This window comes from Sarcophilus harrisii, chromosome 4, assembly GCF_902635505.1.
Source record: "Sarcophilus harrisii chromosome 4, mSarHar1.11, whole genome shotgun sequence".
Classification (NCBI taxonomy): Eukaryota; Metazoa; Chordata; class Mammalia; order Dasyuromorphia; family Dasyuridae; genus Sarcophilus; species Sarcophilus harrisii.
In genome coordinates this window covers 251,661,999-251,675,408 of record NC_045429.1, presented here as the reverse complement: position 1 = coordinate 251,675,408, position 13,410 = coordinate 251,661,999, and the positions used below count along the sequence as shown (strand labels likewise).

At 35.2% G+C, this 13,410-nt stretch overlaps 1 protein-coding gene across 4 annotated transcripts in view; it reads left to right on the top strand.

The window, feature by feature from the left end:
* Nucleotides 1–13,410, top strand: part of ZNF451 (zinc finger protein 451) — a 106,566-nt gene that overhangs the window by 22,519 nt on the left and 70,637 nt on the right. For all 4 annotated transcript variants that reach the window (XM_031964698.1, XM_031964695.1, XM_031964697.1 and 1 more), the window contains exon 3: nucleotides 7,982–8,062. In XM_031964698.1, the coding sequence (XP_031820558.1) occupies nucleotides 7,982–8,062 (81 nt within the window). The remainder of the gene's footprint in view (nucleotides 1–7,981; nucleotides 8,063–13,410) is intronic.

Here is a 13,410-nt window from a genome sequence, read left to right as displayed (position 1 = left end):
ATTCTTTCCTCACTTCCATTTCTTTTTGGAACATTTCATTACTTCAAATAATTTCATTATTAAATTACTTTATTTTTCAGAAAGGGAGACCATTATACACTTTGAATCCAGATATAGGCACTTAGATGTATCAGAGATACAAACTTACATCACATATATGTGAGAAACATGTCAACTCTGACATTCCTTTTTCCCCTAGTCTTGTTAACACATGATGACTTATTAAACACCAGCCTAAATATTTAACCTCAACATTCATCTTCACTGCTCTTAATTATGTGCTGATAGAAGTCATTAAGTTGTGCTGATTAGATCAGTACTGTCTAAGTCCTCACTATTGCAAAGCAAATTTTCTTCCCAAATTGACTTTCCTTTAGTATTCCCTAAAGTAACTATTCCAACTTTTTTTCCCCTCTTTTTCTTCTCTCCAGTAAAAGTCTTTCTTTCTTTCTCATGCTTTATTGAGAATTGTGAACTCCCTTCCCCCACTCCATTCTTATACTCAAAACCCTTTGAAATCATCTATTTTCTCTTCTCTGTTCCATTTTCTGAAGTCGGTCCAAAGTGAATCGCTGTATTTCTGTCCTTTTAAACTATTTTGACAGTTTCCTTATGCAATTGTCCTTTCTCCTTATCCCTTCCTTTCCTCAGTTATCAATTATATTGTTAATAAGTTTTTATTGGTGTCTTTTAATTTTTATATCACCTTTATTTTCCAATCTTTCACTGTCCTCTCCCCACTCTCTTATAAACCAGAGAATAAAATAGAGGAAGCGAGAAAAATTCAGCAAAACTTTATATATATATATATATATATATATGGTCTAACATGCAGTATTCTGCAACCATGGTCAAAAGAACACCGGAGACCGTTGGGGGCAAATTTGACAATGGTAATTTTATAGCCTTCAGTTTCAGTTGTTTCATCAAGTACATTGTTACAGTCATTGTGTATATTGTTTGCATTCTTCACTGTTTCTTATAAATTGTGTTAATTGGTTTTTACATGTACCACAATTTGTTTAGGGATTCCCTCACTAATAGGTATCTATTTTAGCAAAGAAATTTGCTGCCACAAAAGTATTGCTATGAATATTTTGGTGTATATATTACTTTTTCTTTCTCATTTAGCCCTTGGGGATATGCCAATTTCATTGCCAATTGCATTCTGTAATCATTGGACCAGTTCACAGCTTTGCCAGAAATCATTTAGTGTAGCTGTGTCTTATAATTTCTCCAGTATTGACTATTCTCATCTTTTATCATCTTCGTCAATTTTCTTTGTGTAAGGAGAAACCTTAGGATTGTTTTGATTTTCATTTTTTGAATTTGTGATTTGGATCAGTTTTTTTTTAATGATGGTCTCAAAAGAATTGCAAATTATTAACTATTTGTTTATCTCCTTTGGCCATTTAAATGGAAAATCACTTCTAGACTTACATTTTTCTAATAGTTGCCTGTATATTTTGTGTATCAATCTCTTATGTAATGCAAAGATTTTTTTTTTTAACTCTCAATTGGTCATTTCCTTTTTTATCTTAGGTTCATTACTTTTTTTCCCCCTACAAAATACTTTTCAATTTCATGTAAGTACAATTATCTGTTTTATATAATTGTTTTTGTCCCCTGTTTTGTAAATAATTCACCCCCTATTGCCATACCTATGAAAGGTATAAGATACAATTCTCTTTTAAAGATGGTTTTTACTATTTAGGTCTAATGCCTATTTTGAATTTATTGTGGCTCATAATTTTAGATGATGGTCTCAGCCTAATTTCTGTCCATGTTCCATTCCAGTTTTTTCACTAATTCTTCTCAAAAGGTTTATAACTGAATCTTAGTTCTCAACCTTCTTGATTGTTTTGTAGCATTTGACACTGTTGATCACCTTATCCTATATGCACATTCTTAGGACTTTATGACACTTTCCTGGTTAGTCTCTTGCCTGTCCTACCACTCCTTAGTCTTCTTTGCTAAGATTATCATCTGTGGTCTACTTATTTGTGGGTATATCCATCCTGATTTTATCTTGAGCCATCTCCACCCTTTTTAACTTCTCACCCTTTCCTCCCCAACTCCCCTGAGCTTTCAATGACCTCAGCACCTTTCATAGATTTTCAGCTGTCACATATTTATGTGGATGATTTTCAGTTCTGAGTGTATATGTATATATACATGTTTACATATATATACATGGTAAGAGAGAGAAGGGGAAGGGCTTATTTCCTCTTTGCCTTTTTTAACTCCCTTCCCCCTCTTTTCTGGTTATACATAATTAAAAAAAATACACATTTCTTCTTTTAAAATTAAATTAAATTTTTTATTAAAGCTTTTTATTTATAAAACAATGCATCAACATTGATCCTTGAAAAACCTTCTGTTCCAAATTTTCCCCTCCCCTAGATGGCAGGTAGTCCAATACATGTTAAATATATTACAATATGTTAAATCCAATACATGTATACATATATATTCGTGCTGCACATGAAAAATCGGATCAAGAAGGGGGGAAAAAAAAAACAGAAAGAAAACAAAATGCGCTCAATCAATCAACAACAGAAAGAGTCGAATGCTATGTTGTGGTCCATAGTTCTCTCTCTGGGTGTAGATGTCTCTCTTCATCACTGAATAATTGGAACTGGTTTGAATCATCTCATTGCTGAAGAGAGTCACATCCATCAGAATTGATCATTGTATAGTCTTGTTGTTGCCGTGTATATTGATCTGCTTCTGCTCATTTCACTTAGCATCAGTTCATGTAAATCTCTCCAGGCCTCTCTGAAATCATCCTGCTGGTCATTTCTTACAGTACAATAATATTCCATAATATTCATGTACTGTAATTTATTCAGCAATTCTCCAATTGATGGGCATCCACTCAGTTTCCAGTTTCTTGCCAACTACAAAAAGGGCTGCCACAAACATTTTTGCACATGTGGGTCCTTTTTCCTCCCTTTGAGATATAAGCCCAGTAGTAACACTGCTGAAACAAAGGATATGTACAGTTTGAGAACTTTCTGAGCATAGTTCCAAACTGCTTTCCAGAATGTTTGGATCCATTCACAGTTCCACCAACAATGAAATACACATTTCTTTATGAATCATGTTGGGAGAGATTTTTTTTACACAATTTTGAGTTCTGAATTATCTTCCATGTTACCTCTCCCCTCATTGAGAAGACAAACAATTTGATAAAGGTTATACGTGTGTAGTCATTCAAAACATTTCTATATTAGTCATGCTATGAAAGAGAACAGACAAAAAAGACCACAAGAAAAATAAAGTTCAGATTCCATTGCTTCTTTCTTCAAAGGTGGGATAACACTTTTCATGATAGGTCCTTCAGAATTGTCTTGTATCTTTATGTTGCTGAAAATAGCTATCATTCACAGTTGATCATTGTATATTATTGTTAATAATGTGTGCGACTTTTTTCTGCTTCTGCTCACTTCACTTTGCATCAGTTCATGTAAGGCTTTCCAGGTTTTTCTGAAAGCATCCTGCTCATTATTTCTTATAGCCTCTCTTGCCTTAGCCTATCAATCGTATATTTCTAATGATTGACTTGAAGTTAACATATCTGAAACAAAACTCATTATTCCCTCTTTCCCCTTTTTGTTTCTGTTGAAGACAATTTCTTTTGAATGATATAGTGGATATAATCCTGGACTTGAGAAAGAAATGAATTCAGATCTAAAGCAAGTCAGTCTAACCTGTTGAGCCTCAGTTTTTTTGTTTTTGTTTAAATCTTTAAAAGAGAATAACACCACCTCCCTTACCCAGTTGTAACAAATGAAATGACTATAATAGCACCTGCATTGCAGAATTTGTGACAAAAGAGCTTACTTAGTGCTTTGCAAATCTTAAAGCACAATCTAGGTTTTTGGTTTGGGGTTTTTCTTTTTTGGTTTGGGGTTTTTTTGTTTTGTTTTGTTTTTGAGAGGCCACTGGGATTAAATGACTTGGCCAGGGTCATATAGTAGTAAGTGTTAAGTGTTTAAGGCTGGAAGCACAATCTAAATAAGAATTAATATCATTTTCTAGAAACCTAGGTTTAAAATCTACTTACTTTCTTATTCAGATCCTTAAATTTTATCAGTTGCTAAGTCTTTGGCGCTTCTATATATCTCTGAATACTCTCTCTTACTTCCATTCCTTTCTTTTCACTCATCCAATCTCTGCCCTAGTTTAGGTCCTTAGCACTTCTTGCTTGAAGTATTGAAATATACTATAGTATATAGTATAGGATACTACAGTATCCTACTTTGTTTCACAGTTAGCTGCTAAATAGATATTCTTAAATTTAAATATAAATTGAACTGTATTGCAGTTCCCTTGTTCAATAACTGGTTCTCTGTTTATTACTTCTAGGATAAAATAAGTCTGTGGTTTGGCTTTTAAAGCCATTTATTTGCTTACATGGTTGCTTCTAGGCTCAACTGAAGAGACTGATTGCTCTCCTAAATTTACTTTGTAAATATTTTGTATTTACTTATTTGTGTAAGTGTATTTTCCTCCCAATTGAATGTAGTAGGCTCCTTGAGGGTAGTACTTCTTAGCTTTTGTCTTTGTATCTCTGAAGTTAATATATGCTCTTATATTGTTTCTTCTCTTCAAAACCCTAGAATGCCCCCTTACTACCTACCAAATCGAATGCAAGCTTGTTTATCTAATTTTCAAAGACCTCAGAAACTTTGAATGAATAAAAGACACTGTGAAGCAAAGTATTTTGTTATTCAAATTGTACAGCACCCAAGCCACAGTAATTCAGAGAAAAGGTTGAACAATGTATTTGGAAATTCTGTTCTCCCCCCCCCCCCCCCCCCGCCGCCCCTCCCCTCATATTTATTTATTTATGATAATTTTTTATTTTTCAAAATATATGCCAAGAGTTTTCAACTTAAATCCTTGCAAAACTGTATATTCCAAATGTTTCTCCTTCTCTCCCTTTCCCTAAACATCAGGTAATGCAATGTATGTAGGCTAAATATGTGTAATTATTTTTCTTTTTCTTTACTCTTGCAAAGATACTTTTTTTTATTAAAGCTTTTTATTTTCAAAACATATGCATGGATAATTTTTCAACATTGACCCTTCCAAAACCTTGTGTTCCAAATTTTCCCTCCCTTCCCTCCACCCCATCCCCTAGATGGCAAGTAATCAAATATATGTTAAAAAATATATATTAAATCCAATACACGTATACATATTTATACAATTGTCTTGCTATATGTACCGTTCTTCTAAATATTTCCACATTGTCATGATATGTGAGAAAAATCAGATCAAAAGATTGAAAAAATGAGAAAGAAAAAACTAAGCAAACTAAGAATAATAACAAATATTATGCTTTTATCCACACTCCATAGTTCTCTCTTTGGATGTGGTTGGCTCTTTCTATCACAAGTCTGTTGGAATTTCCTTAAATCACCTCATTGTTGAAAAGAGCCAAATTAATCACAGTTGTTTATCACATAATTTTCTTGTGGCTGTGTACAATGTTCTCTTGATTCTTCTTCACTTAGTATCAGTTCATATAAATCTTTCTAGACTTTTCTGAAATCTATGTGTTCATTTCTTATAGAACAATGATAGTCCATTGCATTCATATACTGTAATTTATTCAGCCATTTCCCAGCTGATGGGCATCTACTCATTTTCCAGTTCCTTGCCACTACAAAAGGACTGCTACAAACATTTTTGCACATGTGGTATCTGGAAATTCTTGGAGAAAGAGAGTAATAGTACTCAATCTTGGTTTTGAAGTGATTAGAATTTCGATAGTTGGAAAAGAAGGTACTGTTCATGAAACAACACCACAGAACAGGAATAAAAATGACAAATACAGTACAGTGAAAACATTATTGTGACCAGAACAGAGAATACCATGGGTAGTCAAAAATAAAATTGTATACTGTGGAGCCAGTTTTGCTCAAAAAGTCATAGGTTTTCATGTAGAGTAATGACATGATTAAAGAATTTTTCCTTGGTGTATAGAGTAGATAGGAGAAGGAAAGATTGGAATGGATGCAGGACAATGGAAGATAGGATAGGTTAACTTCTCTTTGGAGAAAGCCCTTGGAAATAGTGGTTCTCTTGTTGACTTGACACTTGTGAACTTAAGAAATTTAATTCAATGGTCCTTAATTAGGACCATCCCTTTTTGGGATGTTAAAAGACTAGACTTACAATATCTGTCTAAAAAGTTTACAATTTCAGAATCTCTCAAGGGGTTAACAAGAGACATGAATGAATTATTACTACTTATGACTTGCTACTATTCTAGTAGTATTGTAATGAATGAATGAAGCAATTATTAAGAGCTATCTATGCACTTGCATATTCTAATGGAAGAGATAATATATGGAAGATTTCAATTATAAGTCAGATGGAAAGATCCAGTGGTTTTTAGGGTACATTTGGTAAAACAGATAGTATTGCCTCTTCTTTATTAATACCATTTACACTGTTAAAATCCTTTCATTTTCTGATGTTGAACCATTTAGCTGTGCCAATGATTTTGGTCATATAAAGAAATTTCTTTTTTTAGTCTTCAGTACCTGTGACTGCAGGACTCCTGGGCTGGGCTGTCTTAGTTATCACAGTCTAAGTGGGAAGTAGTAGTCTGATTTGCCTACTTCACCTTGTCTCCTATCTTTTCCTCAGGATACCTTCCTACTTCAGCTAGGCTAGCTTGCCTTCCCTGTGAGCGTGACTTAAAGGGCAATTGGCATGGCAGGCTCTTTCGCCAAAGAAGTTTCTTTCTCAGATGTTGACTATGAGGACTGGAGGTCTGGGAGTGCTGTCATTCCTAGGATTCTTCTATTTATTTTTCTGCTTTCTGAAGCAGTTGTGGCTGATGGCAACAAGGAAGGCAGTCTTTACAGTAATTTCTCCCTTCAACAATGGAGATTATATGTTGACCCCAAACCTTAAGCATCAGTTTCTTTTTTTTATCCACAGTTTTCTCACAGTATTTCTTACAATGAGACTAATTAATCAACCTTGGTAAGTCATTTTAAGAGTTGAGAATTGTTGGGGCAGCTAGATGGTGCAGTGTGTAGAGCACTGACCTTTGAGTCAGGAAGATCTGAGTTCAATTTTTTTTTTTTTTTTTGCTGAGCAATTGGGTTAAGTGACTTGCCCAGGGTCACACAGCTGGGAATTGTTAAGTGTCTGAGATCAGATTTGAACTCGGGTCCCCCTGACTTCAGGGCTGGTGCTCTATTCACTGCATCACCTACCTGCGCCTCTGAGTCCAAATTTGGTCTCAAACACCTAATTTCCTAGTTGAGTGACCCTGAGCAAGTTATGTAACCCCAATTGCTTTGTCAAAAACGAATAAGAGTTGAAAATTGTCATGCCTAGCATCTCATTGTGTAAAGAAAAACAAAAGTGCCATAAACTGGAGGGGAGGGATGAAAGTGGAGGAGGGGAGGTTGCATGGCAAAGATAGAGATTCATAGATTAAGAACTGCAAAAACTTCAGTGACTATATAGTCCCAATGGCTTTCCCCATTATAGAAATTTTGTGGCAAAGATGATTCTTAAGGTTTAGATCCTGAATGATTGAGAATGGTAGTATCAAGGACAGATCTCTAATGCAATACAACTTTTCATGCTTGATGAAAAAATATATCCACATAGCAGTTTGCTATATAGCAGTTTCCTCCCTTTGAATGATATCAACATGGCTTCAGTTTATTTGTAAAGATTCTATTTATTCTCCGTGAGTTTTATGATATCTTTTTGTGCATGAATTCTTACCGGTGACTTGCATGGCACTTGTGGGTTTTTCCTCTTAATCTTGGTCCCTTGCTCCTTTCAGCCAAAAAAGCCTTTAATTAATGTCAGAAATTCTGATTTAAGGAACTGTTAACTGATTTGTAAGTTTTCTTCCTTCTTTCCTTCCTTCCTTCCCTATCTCTATCTCTGTCAATCTCTCTGTCTCTCTGTCTCTGTCTCTCTGTCTCTTTTTCAGGAAGGACCATTGAGACCTGTTCTTGAATATATTGATCTGGTTAGTAGTGATGATGAAGAACCTAGTACTTCTCATATTAATGTAAGTACATTGCTTTTTATTTATGACATTTTCCATTTCTTCATTTAAAATGGCATTTTCCAAGAATAAGAGCAAATCCAGTCATTAAACTAGTTAACACTCACTCTGCTTTGGAGGATTTGGTGATAAGAGATCTTCAGAGATTTGCCAGAGTAGTTCACTCAGGTGGGCTATGAGAGAGGAGCACACCCAGAATCTTCTCTAGAGTTAGTTTTCCCTCTGCTACCCTTCCAGTAAGGATATCAAGATTTCAAGTTGATTAAGGTAAGTCCTTCCTGAAGGTCTTGAAGTTGATATAAATAAAGGGGAAAATGGAAGACTGGTTCAAGCCTTTTGATTCCTATTCTTCTTTCCTCATTGTTTTCATCAGATACTTTGTAAGATTGAGGTCTCCAATCCTAGAGCATCAGAAATTATTTTTTGGGACATATTTCACCTAAGATAAAGAGGAAAAGGACATAAGTATTCATTAGGAAGTGGGGTTCCATAAATTGTTATGCATTTCTTTAACAATTTAACTAGACAGCAACTCCATAACTTCCCTCTCCCAGATGTAAGTATTAATTATGGCTACTTAATTATGTCACTCAACTCCTACTATGGGGAACCGCATTTATAAGAACAAAATGGTGACCTTGCCAGTTAGATTTCCATGATCTAGGAAGTCAATCTATATCTTAGCCCAATTCTTTAAACCAATTTTGTCCCTCCCTCTTTTTTGTGTGGATTGAGCAGAGAAATATGTGACCTGAATAAGATATTTAGCCTCTCTGAACCTGTTTCTTAGTCCATAAAATGGAATCAGTCTTCACTGGTTGTACTATCTACCTCATGTTGTCACTGGGAAGATGCATCAACTAAATGTATATCCTACAATGGTAGAAAGCTCTCTGCTCTGATTTCTTCCATAGGTCTGAACAGCTGACCATATCCTCTCCATTTTTTTTTTTAAGGAGGTGGAGTGGGGGGGGGGGGGAGAGAAACAGTAGTGGCCCTAAATAGTTATGAGACAGTTAGGTCCTTCCCCAAGTAAACTTCTGTTGCCATTTTCTCTAATCTTAGCAAAGTTGCTATTGTTTTTTTCCTGGATGCCAGTGGCTTTTCTGTCTCACCTGTTCCCAGAATGGGACCAACCTAGTGGTGGGCCAGGAAATTGTCCATTTTGATCTGTACTTGGCAAACAAAAAAAATGTGATGTGTGGTATAGGCACAGACATATGTACCATAGCATCTCTTTGTTCCTCCGTCCTTTCTTTTTAAGAGTTAGGGCCCCTGGTTACTAGTAAAGACCAGGTGTGGGGGACTGAATAATAATGGACCAAGCCTCCATAATCTCTTTGCCAGGGAATTTCATTTTTTAGTATTAATAATTCTTTTTCAAGTTAATGTATCTTGTTCACTCATAGGACATGCATCTCTAATTGAAATTTAATGTAATAGTACAGATACTTTTTCTTTAATTTTTCTGGACCAGTAACTGGTAAAGAATGCTTAAATACTCAAGAATTTTCTTCAGATGTACTAGTTCTCATTCCTATTAAACAAAGCTGCTTCTACCACAAGAACTGTAAGAAATTACATTAGTTTTTCCCTTTTTCATTGAGTTAGTGTTAGAAAAGTGTTAGAAAATCAATCAACTAAGAAATTCAGAAATGGACAGAAATAGCCACAGCTAAAACATATATAATCCATCATTACATTATGAGGGTCTTCTCATCCTCTCTACACCTTACTTAAAATAACTTTTACATCCACTAGAAATTTGTGATATGGGAGAGATCTACTCTTTAGAACCTTATCAAAAGAATAATATTTGTCTTGCACATTTGGTCAGGTATGGCTAAGCTATCATGGATCATGAATTAAAGCTCAGAAGCAATTTAAGTTTTCCTTCTTTGAGAATTGAGGGAACTTTTTGGTTTGCTGGAATATCACTTCTTGTGGAGGGGAAAAAAAAAGAAAATGAAATGGAAATTCAAGACTTATTACAGATTTCTTTACTGTAATGATGAGAGCTATTTATTTTCCCTTTTCTCTTCTAATTTTGCAAACCTGTTGAATAAAGAGAATAGATCCAGGAATCTAATATGATAATTGCATGATCTGAAGATAAATTAGAGGAGTTGGAATTTGCCTTCAACAGATGTTTGGGTATACTATCCTATCTCTTTTCTAAGAAACTTCATCAGTCAAATCTTTAAGGATACTGCTAATAGCCCATCATCCTGCATTACTAAGCATAGTATATATACCTAGTGGCCAAGGCCACTTCACTTTTCCAACCTGACCCTTAAGGAAAGGACTTGATGGTAGAGATACAAATGAACAACACATAAAGGATCATGATCTTCAAGCTAAATTCTACCTCAAGAGAAATGGATGTCCTGGGCTGCAGGTTCTAATGAGACTGATTTCATTGTGACATGTTCTATTAACTCTATGATTAATGTGGTTTCATACTCTAGTAGAAAATGATACTAGATCCAGAGTTTTATTGAGACCAAAAAAAACCCCCAAAAGAAAACAAAAAAAAAAAATCATTGATGTGATAGAGTGGGCCAACACATCAAAGGGCCAAGCCAGGAGACTGATGAGAGACTTATGAAAAATGCCTGTTCTGATTACAGTCTTCTTCTCCATTTGAAAGTTTGCCTCCATAACATCTCACAAGCTTTAACACCTGCTATAGTGCTGGTTGCACTCCCTAGCATGCGGACTCAGATACTTTAGCATGTGGATGTATAAACTTATTGAACATGCTGTGGGGGGAAAATAATCAGTCTCATAAAACAAAAAAACAGGAAATTGTTAAGGACCATGACTAGGTGAAGGGGGGCAGGTCAGTTCTCCAAGAGCCTCCACAGCTGTGAATCATAACACTTGAAGGAGTCGCAGGGCGGCCTTTGCTGATGCAGATGTTCCTTGTGGATTGGGAATGAAATAAATTGGAGGAAAGAGGACAGAGGACGCAGCTGCCTCTCAATATCTTTGTATCATCATCATCATCATCCTCTCATATGAGGAGATCCATTCTACAGGTCTGAGTTAGACTTCCAGCAGCCACTGGCAGGTGGCTACCGTATCCCAACAATAAAGTATACAGCAAATGACACTTGGAAACTTTTACTCCCAGAGATGTAACAAATCCTTTGACCTGGGATGCTGTAGATGAAAAGTTCAGTTCTTGTATTACTCTGTGAGAGAAAACAAAAGATCTTACTTGTTGCTTTTTGATGGTATAATAAATATAATCATTATGAATATAGATGATATTGCCAAAGAAGATTATGATAACCTCTTTTGATGTATTTCTAACAACCTTCACCTCCATTGTAACTGATCATAAAGCACATCACAGGAGATTCTAATATATTAATGTCAAAATTGTCTAATACAGAGTTCTAGATGAACTGTGGGCATATAAAAACTCAGGAACACCCTCAGTGAAATTGCTAAACTCTTTCCTTATTTTGCTACCCCAATTTTATGTAGGATTTTTAAGTGGGAATTTATCTGTAGAACATGACTTTCTGGGGTGACACAATTGATGCTTGCATTCTAAGGTATAATATGATTTAAGTATTAAATAGGTTTGTTATTGTCTAGATTAGAAATGCTGAGCAGATTCGTGCTTTCCCTCCCCCTCCCTCCAGGTGGTTATTGTCTTTTGTGGGGCAAGGATGCTAGAGGAGTCTTGGATAAGGATTCTATGACATTATTATACTGTTATTTTCAATTTCTGATCCCAAGGAAGTTCAGAGTAGTCTAAAATCATAATGGTCTTTAGGAGATAGAATTTTAGCATGAGGTGCAGTGGATAGAGCACCAGCCCTGAAGTCAGGAGGACCTGAATTCAGATCTGGTCTCAGGCACTTAACACTTCCTAGCTATGTGTCACTGGGCAAGTCACTTAACCCCAATTGCCTTGTTCCCTCCCCAAAAATGTTTAGCATGAAAAAGAAAGGTTTTGAACATTCTCTGTAGGAAATCTTTACATTCACAAGTGTAGAAGATTACCTATATGTTTTATATCTGGAAACATCAATCCATCCTAGACATAGAAAATTCCTTCCTAGGTTTTCATGAGATCATCAGATTACCAAGAGCTCATCTCACTCTCCAATCCATGAAACTATTTTTGGAAGTAGGACTCAATTTGAATCTTGCCAAACTGACCTCATTGCAGTGATTGGATTTCAAAGATGGAGCTTGATGCTATTTTTATAATGCGATTTCGTTGTCTATCAAAATGTCTTATTGGCAACCACTGTTACTAAGATAAGTATATATGAGGAAATGTCATTAATGTGCTGTGTTCCATTAATCTCTCATTTATGAGTAACATGATCTTTTGCAAAGATCTGCATCATTAATCTCATCATTGGCTACAAACTTCTTATACTATTTATCTTTTAAGAGAAACCCATTCCAGAAATAGCTACTTCCATTAGACTGTGTCTCATATAAAGTCTATAAAATAAATGATACTCACAGAGGAGGTACACATTCATGAACTATGGAAATAAGGGATATTGTTCATAGCATTCAGTTATACAAACCAGAAATATATATATATTCTAAATAATATTGAATTTGGTTTCAGTTTTAATAAATGGCATCTTAATTTGATCCTCATTTTATCACAGGAACATATTTAAGGTTCAAAGAAGGCCTATGGGTCCTAGAATATGGATATTGATATTTTACTAGTAAAAATATCTTGTGATAAAACTGCTCTTGATTAAATTCTCTAATTTTCCAGGTCAGCCTCTTTCCAAGAATAGCCATAAAGTGCCACAGTTCTGCTAGCTATAGTTCTCCCTGTCAGTGACTGACTTAGAATCAGAAATCTGGGTATTCCTTTTCCTTAATTCTGTTAATCTGGGAATATCCTAACTGAACTAACAGTTGCGTTCAGAACATTCTTATTGGCCTCATTAAAACTAATCATTCAGACTTTGCACAGTATTTCATCTGTTGTTCTAGGCACTGAGCAAGTCTTGTCTCCTCCCTGAGTTCAGGGTCCCTCCTGAGGGAAAAATTATCCAAGTAGAATGAGCTTTCTTTTTTTTTTTCTGGAAATTTCAATACCATCAAGGTACACTTGTAATTTCTATTTTTCTTAAAGATAAATTTGTAATTTCCAAGGTTAATCATCTAAATAAATTCCTCTGATTTATCCAGGTGTTCTTGAATACCTCTAGTATTCTATTAGCAATTTATTTGTCACAGCCTTTGTGATTTTCATTCTGTTTACCATTATCCCAAGGACCTTGGAGACACTGGCTCTAGTTCTATATTATTTGGTTTCAGAGGATTAATATTTGTCACAATTTCAGTGAAACATG